Genomic DNA, 17,523 nt, shown 5'->3' on the forward strand with positions numbered 1-17,523 from the left:
AAAAAAACATACAACAGTGAGGATTCGCTGGTGGTCACCCACCCAACTACTAACTCACCGGCGTGTGGCTTAAGTACGGCTGAGCGGACGGGAAGCCCTGTTTTCCACACCCTATGGTCGTATGTACGTGATATGGCACTATAGCGAAATAAACAATAGCTGAAGATGATAGACTAGTATAGCCGTGGGACGGTAAGATATGACTAGTCCCTGAGTAACGCCGCACGCGAGGGCAAAGCTCCTGCATTTTCGAAGGAGCGGTATGTTTCGATCCAAGTGTCGAAGGTCCTGTCATTTCGCTGCCAGCCAAACTGTCTGGCTTTGTTGATGGATGAAATTGTAAGCCAGGATTTGCCACTAGCCCAGTTGAAGAATCCCCAAGTGCCGCAATCGAAGGTTTCAACTTTGCCACCATATTTTCTCACAACGGTCTCCCAGACACCCCGCTTGTCCTTGGCCCATTCCACCATGTCGATCTCGTTTGAAAGGGTATCAGCTCGACGGGCTTTGACGAAGTTCGGCTCTGGGACCTACATCGTTTTAGTTAGAGGAGATTGACATATCAAGATAAAGGGTATGAATACAAACCTCGATACCGAAATACGCAGCAAAGTCTTGCCATATATACTTCCAAACGAAGATATCACCATTCACATGGTTGAAAGCCTCATTCTTGCAATTTTCGTGAGAGGCAGCGAACACAGTCAGATCTGCTACACTTGGGGCGTATGAGTTATCATCGATCGAGTTCCAGAAATACTCATTTCCAGGGAAATTTGCTGGCTGGCCGAGCTCCCGACAAATGAGCATATAGATAATGATTGTAAGAACTTCCGACATTCCATTGGCTGATATGGTGTTAGAATTTCCTAGAACAGTCTGGGGTGAGCTCACCATTTGGAGCATAACCGTTAATGGCATTTGGTCTGATGATGCTGTAGGACCAGGTCCTATCACGCGCTTGAAGTTCCTTGAGATAGTCCTCTTGGTTATAGTAGAAATTGTATCCCTGGTCATCGTATCGCGGGAAAGACTCTTCCAAGGGGACCTTCACAGGCCCAAGATGCACACCATAATACTATTTAATTTCGATTAGCCAACCACAGTCGGATAAAACAACAAAGGGGCTGTGCTTACCTTGCCTCCGGTTTGAAGCGAAACATTTTGGAGCTTATTGCAGGATGAGATAGTTGCATCGAGGAAATTACGAAACAACGGGACGTTCTTTTCGCGAAGCAATTTGAAATCGTCACTGTGGACGTAGGAGGTGAAGAATGCGTGAGTGACATTAGCACAGATGTCCTTCATCTTGGCTATGATATCCTCCACTGGGTCTAGAAAATCAATAGCCAGGAATTCTACTCGGGGGTCGATCCAGGCATTGGGCAGGGGGCGTCTGGAAGTGACGACAATCTTGGACCTAAGGAACCGTGAGATCCAGTGAATAAATACAGACCGCGTATCGGAATTGATACAAACCATTCTTCTTTTGACTGGCGAACAAGATGCTCTATGACGGAAAACCCACTGATGCCGTTGGCACCAGTGACGAGGGCTACTTTCGAGGTCGGCGGTCCCATCGTGATTGTTTCCTCACTATCGAGAATGAGCACCACAGCGTCTTAAGTATCCTTTCCTTCGATGGAGATCATTGCTTTATTTGTTGGGCGGATGCGTGGACTGCATGGACTAGTCGTAAAGTCCGTCATCATTCCGTCGTTAGCATATGCGACCGGAATTGCGGAATTGCAGTTTGAAGTTGTAAAATAAACACATCCATCTCATTCTGGTGAAACTTGCCGCAAGCTTTTCAATAGAGAACTGTATATCCATTCATCTCCTTTTCAAAAGGAAATGAGGCTCTTGAGAATGCGCCTTAAACAAACTTGATCCCGCGTATCTAGAGAGATGACATGGTTTGGCTGGCGCAAAGGTCCCCACCACGGGCCGAGATGTGGGGGAGTGTTTATGTCTTGCTCTTATAATCTTGTATTCTGCTTTAGGGAAAATGGTGAGTACTTGCGAGACTATTTTGGTTCTCAGGGTAGATTGTAACTTACATTGACTTTTGAGGAGCTTAGTATGTCTTCTGGTCCACATCGAGAAAGGGAATATAGCAGGGCCTCGAGAGTCGATATATTCTAGGTTTGAGGAGCTCAGTAGCAGATCCGTAGGGGTGGGGAAAGAATCATTGAAAGCTTGGAATTATTGCAAAAATGACTATCTCATAACTAGGAGATCATTAGTTAGTTATAGGGCATATACTTACAAACAAGATATATCCTTCGCGGATTGTTCCATGTATTCAATAATTAACCCAGCTCACCTTTCGAATATCCAGACGAAGAATTCGGACAAAGATCGCTGCTTCGACGGCCACATTTACTTTCCCCTTTTCTCTCTTCCAAACTTGGCTGTTCCGGAGGGGTTTGAGGTCGAGGACGCTTTCTATCACCCGGGCGTAGTCGATTGGTAGAGCCTTGCTGAAGCATCTGTAGTTGCTGTTCTTCTTCGGCGCACGAATGAAAGTCACAAAGCTGTCTCGATGTTATAAAGACTTCTTGTGAAGAGCGTACCTCGATAATAATACCGGGATAACGTGCCCTCCGGTGCTTAAATGAAGCGCCTGGTTCCCGTTTAGAATAAATCTGCGTTACATTTCTTATCTCGTCAGGTATCTCGATTCGGGAACTAGAATGCCCAATCACCTTCGCAAAATCGGCGCAGGGTAGGTCATCTACTTTATTGTGGCGCACTGAGCGCAGTTACTACCAGATACAGACTTCTCGTTTTCGGGATATAGCGAACTGATTCCCACCAGACTAAATCCTTTGAATATTTTCAACGCTAAAGAAATTATCACTAGCTAATCTAGTACCTACACAGACCACTTGGAAAATCTGCTATCTCTTTCACAGCGTATCCCGAGGACCCGCCGCATCCGAAAATTAGCGTCTTGGACCCTGACCCTGGAAATTTTTATCACACTAAACACTAGCGCTGCCACCTAGGCTGCCATTTAGTAGCACAGTGGCTTTATTAACCTCGCGTGGGATTGAAGGATAGAGATAGGTTCAGAATTACTCGGCATTTTGTGCTCCGCGTTATATTCGGCTTACCAGCATCTTTGCCCCGCGTCCTAGGTCTAACTTATCTGTCTACCATGAACGCAATTGAGTAGACAAACGCAGTTTAGTATTTACTAATAATACAACAGAGAGAAGTCTTCCCTAAGCCTATCATAAAATTGACCAATCGCTATATTTATTTTAACTCTAAACATGATTTCAAAATACTTTCTCAGGCTCTTCCACCATCTCACGCATTAGACCCTTATCGGTGGTAGCGGTTATGTCAGTGCTGACCCACTTCGCGCCTTACATGGGTCTACAAGGAACAGACGGTTAGCTAGGAACATGAAATACTAACGCCATAAAGGATTTAGATCCATACCGAGAAATTGTCTCCTGATTCCACAGGAGTGCTACTAAGCGTAGGAATCAAAGCTCGGTCTATGGTAGTAACAACAGGTCGAGTTACATTGGCAGGTTCACATCCACCGAAAGTGAAGCCGCTATTATCCGAAAGACTTAATGGCCCAGTACGATAAAGGTCACAATGGCCGGAATTTTCGACATAAACCCACACCTGACACTTAGGGATTTCGTTACACCAGTTCTGACAATGACTTACCGTATCAAGATCAAGGCTGTAAGCAAAAGGTACACTGTTAAATAAGGCGATCGTCTCGTTGTAGACGGATTTGAAGCATTCAGATGAGGCCTAGACCCCGCTGATGCTAGCAAGGGCAGCCAGGAAGAATAATAAAGATGTCGATGCCATTTGTGACAGTAAGTTGTCAAGAGTGAAGAAATAATACTTCTAGCGGAAAGGTCCAGAGAAAACGCTGAAATTGTAGGTAGGATACCTTTAATTTCAACACCATCAATCTCTTTATATTTCACCCAACATACTGCAAGTTACATCTAAACATAGTCTATGGTTGAAAGAGTAGACTAACCACATCCCGAATCTATTGAATAATATGAGTCTCAAATATTGTATTCTACAACCCACTGATTGGACATTAGCTGCTCTTTTCGTTCAATCAATTCAATCAAACTTCACCGGAGCCCTTTAGGCATAATTTCCCCTACATTGTGGCTGTATGCCTTCAAATTTTAAATTGAAAAAGGCCAAGAGTAGACCGACGATGTGGGACCACAGAAATGACACCGTACACGGCTGATAGTGCCTATGCAGTAAGGTGCGACTTCTTCAAACTATTGTGAAGTATTATCTTTAGAAAGCCGGAGATTGCAGTAATCGCCAAGATCCACTAGTCAAAATGTTCTGGCGGTTCAACTCCACATATCTCACATCTTTACGCCAAGAACGTCGCAGTTCTTATCATCTCTTAAGCATCGGTAGAAAACCAATCTCCAAGGCTATTAAGACTTTTTATTCCTAAAGCTTAGCGCCTCAACAAATATAAGTGACCAACCAACCTTAGAAGGGCCTCACCATACCCTGCGATGGTTTTTTTACCGAAAGAGAGCCGACATTATGTCTCAGTAACAATACCATAGGCATACATATGTAATTTTTGGATAATTCGATTATTTTCATATAAGATATACTGCATAAGCGAAGTAGTGAGAATAAGTTCAAATTATTCTATTTCTTAGGCTTCTCCGACATCCTCATACCACGTCGCCTGAGTAAAGGCGCTTGATCAAGGCGATACATATCAACTTTCTAGTTCTAGTTTAGGGCTATATTATACCCATCGTGCTCGCCTTACCAAGTCTTGACTCCCTCTTTCAAATCAAAGAAAGCACAGACTCAGATGGCGGCTATAGCTCGCAGCTCCCAGATCCGCTTAGAAAATGGCTGTCTGAGAGTAGGACTTTGGTTAATACAGGCCTTCAGGCACTAAGCGATGCCAAAAATCCTTCTGCGTCAGAGAATAAAGTTACAAAGGATTATCTCTAGTCTTATTTCAACATATCCCCCGATAATACGGACGCAATGAATCTCGTTCAAAGTAAATTTCCCAATATGGCCTAAAGGAACGCAATGTACTGACAAGACAATAGCGAACCTTCAAATTATAAAGAACTTCTTGGATAGACAGACTACAACAGCCAACATTCCATACCTATTCTGCAACGACAAGTGGCTCCAAAAGCTACAGCGGTCTAACGTAGCTAAGGATGTGAATAGAAATGATATCTTTAAATACAACTCGACTACCAGTGACCACTTGAGCCCAGTATCAATTAAGAATATTCCGTCTTATCAGGAAATACTTTAGACGGTGCAAAAAAATGGCCGGAGTATACGGAATAATCAGGTACCGTATTAGTCGGATGACATAAGGCAGTACCTCTTCGATATTAATTACAGAGGCAAAACCTACTGCACTGTGAGCAATAGTCATCTGGGAGCCACCCAACATGAAACGACCCCTAGTTCTATCACATTATGTCCATCTGCATTTACAAATGACAAAGCCGGTGAAACGCTTAGAGACAAGGAACCCGCGAAGGGCCTTTCTATCACAGATATTCTCCCACAGAGCGGTACGTTCTATCATAAGCTGTTCCATCTCACGATTGGAAACGAACAGACTCCAGATATTACTAGTACTTGTAAGTTTAGAAACTTCGCAACCACTCAATTTTACTAATCATATAAAGATTCATAGACCGAACAACAAAAATACCTCAAGACCCCCGATAGAATCCCGAGCGGCTACGATAAAAATTACCAGACGTTGATTCGACGAAATCCTGAGACATATGTGTGGTTCGGTGTTGGATATTGGTACTTCCAGCAGACTCAGTGGACTTCGACAAACCAGAGGTAGAGTTTCCATTCTGGTGCAGGTGAACTCCTTCAGCTATAATTGAGTGAAAAGGATCGTGGGACAGAGTTTAGTAGAAGCTCGGTATGATCAGGCGTACAATATATCAAGCAAGCGGGACGAGAAAAGAAAGACATTTTTGCCACTGAAATATTAGACTAGAATGATTTTAGATAACGTTTTTCATAAAGCCCGAAAAATTATGTTAAGCACGTATCCTCCGGAAAGAGCAAAAGTCTTCTGTCCATTTCACTGAGCCCACCTCTTGTAGCCTAGCATCGAAATCGTCAATTCTGGACCGCTTGCCTATAATTGTACTGCCAAATAACACCTCTGTCAATCCGTGCCTCCACTCGGATTTTTCCGAGTTCCGCCAAAAGTGTGGCCACAGCATCAACTGAGTCGCATTGCTTTCTGGCTGGGTCGCCCATGCCTTGGTCGGAATTTCTGTTTGAGGCCTATGATGTCTCGGTACGCTGAAGCCCGAGGCTGGCGGACGAAGGCCTCTCAGCTTTGAAATTTCAGTCCTCTGAGCGTCGGTTACAGGAGCCTGGAAGTAGACCCAGAATAATTGAATGAATGAAGAATCCAAGACCTCAAACCAATTCCCAACATAAGGGGTTTCGTGGGAGCTAAAGATTATAATGTTCTTTGCTGCCAAAGTTTCCCAGAGAAGCTGGGCTGAGGGAGAGTCTTGAAAATATTTTATTGCATCAGTTGTCTCCCACACTGAGAATTCATGAGCACGTCAGTATCTTTATCTTTAGAATTCCCGAGCGCTACTTACAAGTCGCTAGTAGAGCAGTTTTGGGTTTATCTTGAATCATTCCCCACATAGAGCGATTGTGGCCAGGGGTGTGAAGCAATGGTTGAAAATATTCTGTCAATTGCGCATCATCAAGCTCTCCGGGGACTTGAAGTTTCGTCAAGACAAATCTTTCCGGGAGGCCAGTGTTGCTGAATAAATTGGAATCGGGCATAGCTGATGAAGAAACAAGAGAGTTGGCCAGATTGTTGGAAGTTTCATGAGAATTTCAAGAGTAAGAATTGCAGAGCAACAATGCCGCTAGACTGAAAGGGTACACACCAAGGTTATATTACTCGATTACTAGTACAGTCAAAGCCCGCTTTTGGTACACCCTACTATCCAAGGAAAAATATGTACAATAAGCGGATTACCCAAAACGCGTCCATGAATTAGCACCTAGTTAGTTCAACCACCCACCATGCCACCAATTCGCTCTCAATCCGCTAGCAAATTAGAACAGCAAGAGGGTAGGCTTTTATTAGCTATCTAGGCTCTTCGAAACGGAGATATTAGCTCTATTACTCTTACTGCGTGTACTTTTAATACTACTTCTTAGAAGAAGTAGCTATTAGTTCTAAACATACTACTATATATACTACGGTCTCTATTTCCCAATCCTCCATTATATATAGCATTCCCTTAGGCGTTCCATACCTAGGGGTATCACAGTTGTCAATTCCTAAAGGGCAGAATGCCCAACTATCTAGTTATGGGGGTTGGTGCCTGCCGCACCGGGCTGATGGTCAGGTGACCACCATGTCCAACAAATATCTAACGCTATGACCATCTAGGCGTATAGGTCACATGACCTAGTGGTCACGATGAGATATAAACTATCTTGTCCCAGCTGTAGTCTATAATTCTCAGCTGCTTTATGTTCCCCTCCAATATTTGAACTGATACATACGACCATAGGGTGTGGAAAATAGGGCTTCCCGTCCGCTCAGCCGTACTCAAGCCACACGCCGATGAGTTAGTAGTTGGGTGGGTGACCACCAGCGAATCCTCACTGTTGTATGTTTTTTGTTTTTGCTTTATTATATATAGATTGAAAGCATTCAAGGTGTGAGGTATTGGTGGATGGATGGTATTAGAACCGTCAGAGAAGATCTCACGTGTAAAAATTATAGGTATGGTGCAGGTATATATGACTATTTTCCACCCGTACTTCTATGAGAGATATTATCTATCCCTACGCTGGGAAGAAGTGAATGCCGGATAAAAAACAGCCACAGAGGCAGATAAATTGACCCAAGAGAATTGCAGTTTGCAAGACAAATGCAACGCCTAGGCTATCGTAAAAACGTAAAACCGACACAGGAGAAAAAAAAAAAAAAAAAAACAAAAGTCAAAAAAGCCGGCCACCGCTGCCAGGCTCCCGTGCCACCCCAAATTTCGCTCGAAACAAACGGACAAAGACCAATATGGAGATAAACATTGCCGATAAATGAACAATCAACTCGGGTTTCACGGCCACCTTGGCGGGAAATCACGAGGAACGCCTTGCACGCATGTTGAACAGCGTATCCCAAAGAAAAAGAAAGGACAGGTAGCAAGTGAACAATATCAAGAACATGAACATGAACATGAACAAAAATAGAAAAAGACAAGGTCGCGCGCACTGGGTATAGGTGATAATCAATCTTCGTGATCCCGTTTCAAATTCCGAGTCTGGGCCAGTAAATGAGGAGGCCAGACCAGGAAAGGAAATGATTGGATTTGGAGTTTAATTCGCCTGCTTTCGGCACTCGGGGGATTTCCCGCAGGATATGTCTCATTTTTTGAGTCGCCAGCGATCATAGATAAAGGAGAGAGAGACAGAAATGATCGTACAGTACGTAAGACGTAACGGACGAGGGAATTCGTAAAGAGTAATAATACAATGAAGCAAGGCGATTGGTGCCACTGCTTCGATGCGTGCCTGCTGGAGAGGTGGGAACTCTAGCGGCTGAATGAGGACCTAGCGGCTGAGTGGGGACCAGATCGTGCTAAGCCAACCGGCGGGAATACCGATCTCAGAAGGCGCCAGCATGGATAGCTGACTCCATTCGCACCCATCCAGGAAGGCGATGACGTCGTCTCCACCGACACTCGTGGATAGCAGGCTTGAGTCTGGGTATTCCGTTGAGGTCAGAGGCGGCGAGGGGGCTAATTGAGTGACGGATCCCGGTGGGGGAAGGACAGGGATGGTGTGTGAGGCGGCTGCGTTGATGGGAGGGAGAGATTGGGAGTATGGCGGGGGAGGAACCTGCGGGCGGGCTGGGAGCCAGGAGTTGATGGGATTCAGGCGGTTGCTTGTTGCCGTCAGGTACTGGGAGGGTGACTGCGTGGTTGCTGACAGAGAGGGGTAGTTGGGAGATGAGATGGTGTACAGGGGACCGTCTGGGTGATGTTGCTGAAGGGATGGAAGGGAGTAAGGGGACCCGGATGGCATTTGGCGGCTGTTGGGAAGTGGTAGGCTGGGACGGCGATCGCCTTGGTGCCCAGGTAGAGATAGACCGGGGCTGTTGACCTCGCGACGACCGGTACCGTCGAGCATCTGGTCACCGGGATCACCGGTTTCGCTCCTGACGGCATTGCTTCCAGCATCACTCATATTCGTGCGCTCGTAGATGGACTCGCTTGCTGCGGGCACTGCGATGCAGTCTTCATCCATCCCAGACTCTGTCAACTGGTCCTCAATGCTTCCAAAGTCGAGGAAAAGCTTTTCAAGCATCTTAAATTCCTCAAAGCCGCCACCAGCACCACCTTCGCGAACTAGCCGAATCCCATTGGGACCGTGGTCAGAAGCATCCGACATGCTATCTAGACGATTTCGTGAAACCCGGCGGAAATCGCGCTTGACTTTGGAAAAGTAGCTGTGAAGGCGATTCAGGGTGCGAAACCAGCCGGTCGCCATCTTCAGACGAGGCCGCATCTCTCGGATGATATCCAAGGCCTTGCGTGCTTGTGTGACACCAAGCTGGTGGCTATCATGGCTCGCAGGGGGTGGCTTAGTTCCCATCAGCCCCTCTGGATCCATATGTGGGAAATGTGTTCCATAAACACCGATAAAAGCGGCATTGTAGATAGCAAATCCGACCAAAGGGTTCTCAACAAGAGCACCACGGGCTTGGCAGGTGGCCACAAGATCGATCATCTGCCGCGCTGCCTTGAAGAGCTCACGAGCGCTGTCCCGCCAGAAACCCTCAGGTGGGCCATTGACCTTGTCGACAGCGAACAACGGCTCATCTAAGGGGCCAGAAGGCTCATTGCAGCGGATAGGCAGGAATGGAATATAGGCACGGTGAAGGACAATTACCGATAGGAAGTAGACAACATGCATCACGGTATATGAAGCCAGCGTGGTCTTGTACATGATATGTGTGTCGGTATTTCGCTGGGAATATTGTAGGTTGCGGGAAAGACTATCCTGGAACTCGTTCAACTGCAGACGGAGTGAAGAGAAGCGGGATTCAGGATGCCATGGGGGATATTGCTCTGTGCGTCGACCGCCAGCGCAAGACCATTTAGCGATGCTTCCCCAGACACGAATGATCCGAATCACCCGGCTGAGTACCGACTCCTCTGCGCCAACCTCCCATCGATCAACATCCTCCACGCTCGACTCCTTGCGGCGAGAGATAGGTGACCAGGACTTGTTATCTGAGGTTCCATTGGATGGGAGTTTTTCATCGCCAAAGCCTCCTATGCTTTGACGGATGCTGGGGATTTGCATGCTTTGGGAACCGAAACTCTGCGGGCGCCGAACGGTGGGTTCATTGAGTCTGGCCGTCCGAACCCGCTCGCCGAAGGCAAATGCGTTGTCGCTCGGGAGCTGAATTCCGAGTTCCTTGACACGGACCATCCGAGGCCGGTACTTTCCACTGCTAAGACACCGGTCAAGGATAAAGCAAGCCCAGAATGTCCGGCGCTTAGTCTCTTGTGCAATAATATCATCCGAGGTCGGCTCTCTGGGCTCTACACGCCGCGGCAGGCCGAAGTGATCTGCCTCGGTTCGCAAGCCGGGGGAGGAGCGCGAAAGATCTCGCGCTGGGAATTCATTTTCAAGTTCAAAGGGTAGACCCATGGCCTGTGCAAGCCGGATGGCCATGCCCACGTAGACCCAAGCACTCTTGCCTCGGCACATCCCCCACTCGTGCAAAGCCAACATCAATAACGCCTGCACGCGCGCAAGATCAGGTTGAGCAAGGCAAGAACCATCCAAGCCGGCCAGCCGGCTGCGGAGGGCTGCAGCATAGTATTCCGATGCGGCAAGCGGATTCGAAGGATGGCTAGGCGACACTGGTGAGTGGGCTGCAGCCAACGGAGGGTGAAACCGAGCAGTTAGGGCTAGTACCCCCAGCGGAATCAACGAGGAAGACGGGTCCACCTTATTCGCAGGATTGCGGGGATCTTGTCCATCGAAGGGCGCAGGAGGGGGAGATGAGAGCTGTCGAATCTGGCCGAGAAACGTCGCGGGATGTAGGAAGGGTAGAAGAGTCGCAAAATGCGATTGGAAGAGGTCGAAGACGGCCTCCCACACTTTGGTCGTCAGGATCGAGGAATCAAGCGCATCCACACCGAGCTTGGACCCAGCCGAGGAGCCAGAGATACCCACCACCTTGCGCGAACGATGTCGTTTCGGGCCATCCCAGTCGTTACTTCGATCGTCGCCTTCTGCCAGGGCAGCCAGATCCCGCTTGGCGTTGTTCACTCCGAGTGCTGGGGTTGGATAGACACATTCGAGCTTGCGCCCGGACGTTTCGCATGCGCGGCAGGTTGTATCGATCCCGGAATTGACACACTTGATTTTACTGCGCCGGCATCGAGCGCAAGCGATGCTGGACCGCATGGTGTATTGGACAGACCCGAAGTCTGCAGATATGCGAGGCGATTTGTATCAATCGCAATTCTCCCATTTACCACGGGTATCAGGGTCACGCGCTGTTATTTTGCGGGGGAAGAATCTCGGAGAATTAAACGCAGACCCGTTCGGTTTCTATCATAGTTAATATTGCATTTTCCGGTGGGACTCGCTTTCCAACTTACTAGATATCACAACCTATCGATGTGAACGAAAAGAGAACGCAAGAGGGAAAGGGCCAAGGGAGAAGAAGAACGGAATTGGCGGAGTGTGGGGGAAACTCAAAGAGTCGGGGCACCGGACCGGGAGAAACACAAGTCGGGAGGGAACGGGGAATGTCACGACCGGGGAAATGAAGTCAGAGCAGAAAAAAAAGAAGGGAAAAAGGGAAATTGTGAAAAGAAAAAAAAACCCCCAGAGCCGAGAGAAAAGAGCAAACCAGAGCCGCTGAAATTGCGGAGGGCCAAAAGCATGCAAGGACGCGCTTTTCGTGGAGGTGGAGACCCCCAGTTTCCGGCTGCCGATGTAGTTCGTTTCTGGAGAAGGATTTGATTCATGTATAGCAGATGCATAGTATATAACGATTTAATTGTTTTAGCACTAGCTATTAACTATTCACAATTACAACTCATATCCAATTCCATCTCTCTCGTTATAACCCCATATTTAGCTAATATACCCCTTCTCGGCACGGGAAACACCTGAGGCCTGAGCGGTATCTACCCCATTCTTACCAGGCTCTGATCTCATGATCGTCATTTCACATCTCTACCCGACTCGGGCTCAGCTCACGGTCCGAAAATAAGAAAAGAAAAATCAAAAATTGGCAATCTGGCCTGTCAAGTAGGACATTGTCTCTTCTACCGGACCAAATCCAGATCCAAAGCACCCGGACTGGCTGGAATGACAATACCCGTCCACTCGCCGGCCGATTCTCCTCCGCCACTTTCCGGCATTTTCTAGGGCCCGTGAGGGATCAGTCACAGTGCCTAAATCTGGGGGATCGGTGGATTTGGGCGCATCATACGTACAATGCGGTACACCCTGGTTCCATGGCCGCCCTAGAACTCTATACTAGGGCACGGAGCACAAAAGTACCATTCGCCTCTGCCTAGGCAATTGACCAGGTCTACCCCGTGGCAGCTGATGTCCGATCGGCATTTGTCTGGGCGGGAAATCCATACACCGTCTCTTCCCGCACCGGGAACACCTAAATAGGCAAGCGGATATACATACCTAGTCTGTGTGTGTGCACAGATGGGGGGCCATTCTCGGAGAGTACAGCGAGAACCAAGAATTGTTCATGGGAAAAGAATGAAAAGCCGAAACGCGACTCCACAAGACGCCCAGAAGACCAGTGGACCCATAAGGCGGTTTTTTCTCCCACATGGTTTTTCTCGTCTCTCTCATGAGGGGTATCTCGGCCCATTTGGATCCCTCGGGTATAGCCTCGTCCCCAGAACATGGATGGCCGTCCATCCACGCAGCCCATCAATCTGGGGATGAAGGGGAAATGGCATCCAATCAACGGTCTCCAAGTGCCTGGTCGGGGCTCTCCCCGCAAAGAGGTGAGATGCTAGATCCTCCAAGTACAGTTACCTCTGCATTGATTGGCGTTGGCTATGACCTTTCACCTTCTCACCCCGTATTCGACGCCTCCGTGTGACATTCCTACAATGTGGGCTTGTGTTTCCCCCCGCTTGTCACCCGTCACAAAGTGGAAGAATCGGAGAAGCGATCAGGTCGCTCGGCAGAGGGTCAAATGAATCGCCATCCCCTCGGAAGAACACGCATATTTCACGGGATGGGGAATTGGCCTGACTCGACCAGTCCTTGCCCCGTATTTCTGCTGCCATCCTTATACTCCCACAATTTGGTCCCATCCATGTACAAGTGCAAACAGTCCGAGGCCGACTGCATCCGCGATCATATGTTTTTATTTTTCGTCCCTTGCGGAGTGCCAAATCCATAATTGTGTAGTTCCGAGGTTATACACATGCCCAGGAACGTCACACATCGGAAAAGTTCATACACCGAATTTTTCCCCCCGGTCACATTTCGGCCCCGTCCGATACCGCGATTGGACCGCAACCTCCGAGGCGCCAGCCATTGGACCCCGGATAACCCCGCATTTACTTTGTATTAGGTAAGAAGTTGGGTCTGTTCTTTTTTTTATAATCGATATATTATAGTGACGTAGACTTGGACTTGTATTGTATAGTAACTTTACAAGAGAGACTCGGGGTCAATGGCCATCTGCCTATATTTTTCCGGCCTTTGGTTCTTATATTGTCCTCCGTACCCCGGTGGATAACAGTGGGGAAGCCTAAAAGGCAAATTGAACATGTTCCATCACATACGGAACGGAGTAACTACGGAGGACTGGATTAACATTGCATGCCCTACCCTAACTGCCTCTGCACAGTCCTTTCACGATCCGGGTTCTCTACCCCACATATGGAGTAGCCTCTCAGGTGACAAGATTAATAAAGGAAACTCCTAACCTTCCTCATATTATCCGAGGCATCCCGTGCCGCCGGACTACCGTCCAATCCAATCGGCAGTGTCGAAGCCTCCAGCGCCAAAGTGGCTTTGAATTTCATTTCGTCCCAACAATTTCCGTCCGGGATCAAGTCCTCTTTTCCTCCCTGTCCCTTCTCGGCGCGGAGCAGTTGCCGACCCCATCTGATTCGGCAGGTAGTTTGTACTGATTATTCGATATCATATCATGACATACGGAATTCTCTACAACATACATACAACATACATACCAGTTAGGATAATAGCCACATGTGGTAATTTACGGCGAGGTGCTTCGAAAGAAACCTCAGTCCAGGCCCGGGCAGATGCGGGATCCCAGGACCACTACTTTGTACTCCCTCCGTACGGAGAACTCCGCAGTAAAAATGGGAAGGGTTCGAAGAACAAGCCAGGAACAATTGTAAATCCCAGCCTCCCCACATCGGCTCGGTTAGAAACATCGGGGGGATACCGAGTCTGCCGAGTCCGGATTTGGATAGCCTTACCGTGCATGATTGTTCAGCCCGGTAATTCCCCGATGGCTACAGTATCGTGCCTGGATGTACGGAGGACATACTCCGTACCGTACTGTGCTGTTGGCATAATTGCATTCTGTTTATTCGTCCACGGGCGTATTTCGTGTGCTGAGTCTGAATTTGTCGGAGATTCAGTCCCGAAAGCGCTGCTCATCCCCACTCTTCGGGGAAAAGTTACCGAATTAGTCAGCCCTGCTTTTTTAGCCTGACAACGTAGGCGGTTGAATAGCTCTTGTCCGGCTATTTATTTGGTTTGATTTTTGTGATGTGGATTATTGTGAAAGACTGTTATGGAATCACAGATCAATTTTATCTCGGGGAAATAAATTAAATGCGTCGGACATGCAAAGCACCGCGAGAGTGGGTATATTATGGGCGATCATAATAGAATCCAAAGCCAAATAAAACCAAATAAAACCAAATAAAAATGTGATAGAGAAAAGATAATAACCAAAAAGGTCCCCGCGATTAGGATGGTAAATTATAATATATCGTATCGTCAACGGGGACCCAGCCCGATGACTGTAATGAGTGTAAGTGTTTAAACGAAGAACCTAGAGACGCAATCAGTAAGCGACAGATTCCACTTGTCAACCATATAGAACAAGAACATACCAAGACGCAAGAGCAATAATCAGATACATCATCATCAACAAGACACCCTCAAGCCAGTGAGACTTGCCGTCACCGATGAGGTAGTTGACCTAACAAGAACAGTCAGTACGGTATCACTTTCTTGAGAATCAAATCCACGTACCAAAAGAACAGACATGAATAGTACAATAACCTGGAATCCATCAAAGTTGAGAGTCTGTCGAAGTTAGTGCCAGGCCCGATAAGATCTAAATTTTGGGCTCCATACCATATCCTCAACACCAATGATCCATCCGAGAACAACAATCAACGGCAACACAAGCAGCGCAATCTGCATGCTGGATCCGACGGCGACACCAATCGCAAGATCCATCTTATCCTTGCATGCGACTGTCACCGCAGTAACGTGCTCAGCCGCATTACCAACGATAGGCAGAAGGATTAATCCGACGAACGTCTCGCGAATGTTACCGGTAGCCGTCAAAGCATCGATGGATTCAACCTGCATAGATTAATGAGCTTACTGCAATCACACTTAATAAAGATCGGAACAGATCTAGGGGAAAGGCATATGCATACCATGAACTCAGCACAGGCAGCAACAAACGCAGTGGAGATAATCAGCGTGATGACGGCAGTTGAAATGGACAGCTGCGGCTCCTCGGTTTCATCTTCGGGATCCTCCATCTGCATTTGTTCGGGATTATGTGCGACTAACGGCGTGGCGGTCATTTTGCCGATCTGGGCAATGCCCCGGCTGGTATCACCTTCGCCGACTTTCATGTGTCGCCGTTCGACCTTCAGGCTGGGTTGGTTGTAAATGTCGGCATGTGACTTCAGTTGGAAGAAGAGATAGCAGCCGTAGACGATTAGAAGGAGGACGCTGGTGCCTGTGGTGCGGTGTGAGTAACAAAAGTGAAAGCGATAGCAGGGCTAGTAGTCCCAGGAAGTAACGTACCTCTAGATAGAGAGGCGGTCCCGTCAACTTTGTCAACTATAGTCAAAGTTCTTGTTAGCTCTCGTCTCAGTTTGCGGGTCCTGGATGCACTAACGATCAGACCACTTGTGGTAGGCAGTAGGGATGATCAAACTGCTAACAGCCAGTGCGAGCATACTTGCGGCTGTCTGCGCAACTGTGACGTTGAAATTTTGCTCGATGCGAGGGATACCACCGAAGAAAAAGCACATGCCCAGCACCAGGAGCAGGTTAGACAATATACTTCCGATAAGCGAGGTCTGCACGATGAGAGTTTTGCCTTGGACCAGCGCGATAATTGCAACGATCAGCTCGACGGCATTACCAAACGAGGCATTCAGCAGACCACCGATTGTTTCACCTGTGCTAGAAGAGATGAGCATAGACCAAACAGAATGGGGTAGATTGAAGCATACCGAAGGGCAATTTCTTCAGTTGCGAAACTGAGCATGGCAGCAAGAGGGCTAGTAAATGCCTGTTAGCAAGATATCCTCGTCCTAGCCAGCGGCATAACCACTCACATGATAGCGATGAAGTTAACCACGAAAACTGCAATCGAATTGGCTTTAACAGCATAGAGAATAACTATGCGCAAGAACAGAATTAGCACGTGCACTTCCATACATCAGTGGCAGGAGCAAGACATACTTCCAACAGGTGCGGCAATCAAAAGAACATTGACCCACGAGTTCAAAAGAGTAGCCCTTATCTGTGACGCAAAAGTGTAGGTCTGATGCTCCGACTTCTTGTCCTCCCACTCGTCGTCATCATGGCGATGCTTGAACTTGCCCAAGATTCCACTTTTCCGCTGGCGCGCCTGCGCCGATCCAACGGTCTCGGTATCAAGCCCGCGTGACGATGAGACATTGATTGGGTCCTGGCTAGCCATGGACGGTTCAGGCGGGGACTTGTGTGTTTCATGGTCGCTACCAGCGAACTCCGGCGGGAATGTGTTGGAGTACTCTGGGACGCTAATGCCGTCGTTGAGTTCCCGTCGGCGTTGCTGGTCTGCTGAGAGTTCGCCCAAGGTCTGGGAATGGGATAGTCCATCCTCGAGCTGCAAAGAGTTCGATCGGCTGGCTCTTTTCTGACCGTAACGTGCTGCGAAGTGGGCTTTACTGCGAATTTTGACTAGTGGTACGTTTAGTATGGCTGGCCAGTTGATAGATTGGGTATGCATAGCTGTTGGACTTACGCATGATGGTGGTGGCTTAATATGGCTTCTGTAGAGAAATGGATTCGTAAGTAAGAGTGGCCTTGCGAGAGATATATATAAGAGAACAGAGCAGAGGCTAATGATGAGCTTGATGAGCTTGAATTTGCCTCAAGGGGAAAACACCCCACAACTGTGGCTTGGACCTGCGACCTGTGACG

At 47.9% G+C, this 17,523-nt stretch overlaps 4 protein-coding genes across 4 annotated transcripts; 1 reads left to right on the forward strand and 3 right to left on the reverse strand.

The window, feature by feature from the left end:
• Positions 1 to 203: 203 nt before the first annotated feature.
• On the reverse strand, positions 204 to 1,580 carry LCP9604111_9644 (SDR family oxidoreductase; the record flags this gene model as incomplete). The annotated part of the gene is made up of 5 exons (XM_039077921.1): positions 204 to 530; positions 589 to 848; positions 895 to 1,078; positions 1,138 to 1,420; positions 1,480 to 1,580. The coding sequence occupies 5 exons, from the start codon at positions 1,578 to 1,580 to the stop codon at positions 204 to 206; spliced, it is 1,155 nt and encodes a 384-aa protein (XP_038924343.1).
• A 3,750-nt stretch (positions 1,581 to 5,330) lies between these two features.
• LCP9604111_9645 (uncharacterized protein) lies at positions 5,331 to 5,710 on the forward strand (the record flags this gene model as incomplete). The annotated part of the gene is made up of 3 exons (XM_039077922.1): positions 5,331 to 5,356; positions 5,410 to 5,654; positions 5,703 to 5,710. 3 exons carry the CDS (start codon positions 5,331 to 5,333, stop codon positions 5,708 to 5,710), a joined length of 279 nt encoding a protein of 92 aa, XP_038924344.1.
• A 2,927-nt stretch (positions 5,711 to 8,637) lies between these two features.
• LCP9604111_9646 (putative C6 transcription factor) lies at positions 8,638 to 12,577 on the reverse strand (the record flags this gene model as incomplete). The annotated part of the gene is made up of 3 exons (XM_039077923.1): positions 8,638 to 11,463; positions 12,437 to 12,482; positions 12,555 to 12,577. The coding sequence occupies 3 exons, from the start codon at positions 12,575 to 12,577 to the stop codon at positions 8,638 to 8,640; spliced, it is 2,895 nt and encodes a 964-aa protein (XP_038924345.1).
• A 2,543-nt stretch (positions 12,578 to 15,120) lies between these two features.
• Positions 15,121 to 17,348, reverse strand: LCP9604111_9647 (hydrogen/calcium exchanger domain-containing protein; the record flags this gene model as incomplete). The annotated part of the gene is made up of 11 exons (XM_039077924.1): positions 15,121 to 15,133; positions 15,195 to 15,283; positions 15,337 to 15,390; positions 15,442 to 15,675; positions 15,753 to 16,063; positions 16,132 to 16,167; positions 16,226 to 16,515; positions 16,566 to 16,613; positions 16,671 to 16,734; positions 16,798 to 17,280; positions 17,345 to 17,348. 11 exons carry the CDS (start codon positions 17,346 to 17,348, stop codon positions 15,121 to 15,123), a joined length of 1,626 nt encoding a protein of 541 aa, XP_038924346.1.
• Between the last annotated feature and the right edge of the window lie 175 nt (positions 17,349 to 17,523).

Source organism: Penicillium roqueforti (genome assembly GCF_015533775.1).
Source record: "Penicillium roqueforti strain LCP96 04111 chromosome Unknown scaffold_55, whole genome shotgun sequence".
NCBI classification, from domain to species: domain Eukaryota; kingdom Fungi; phylum Ascomycota; class Eurotiomycetes; order Eurotiales; family Aspergillaceae; genus Penicillium; species Penicillium roqueforti.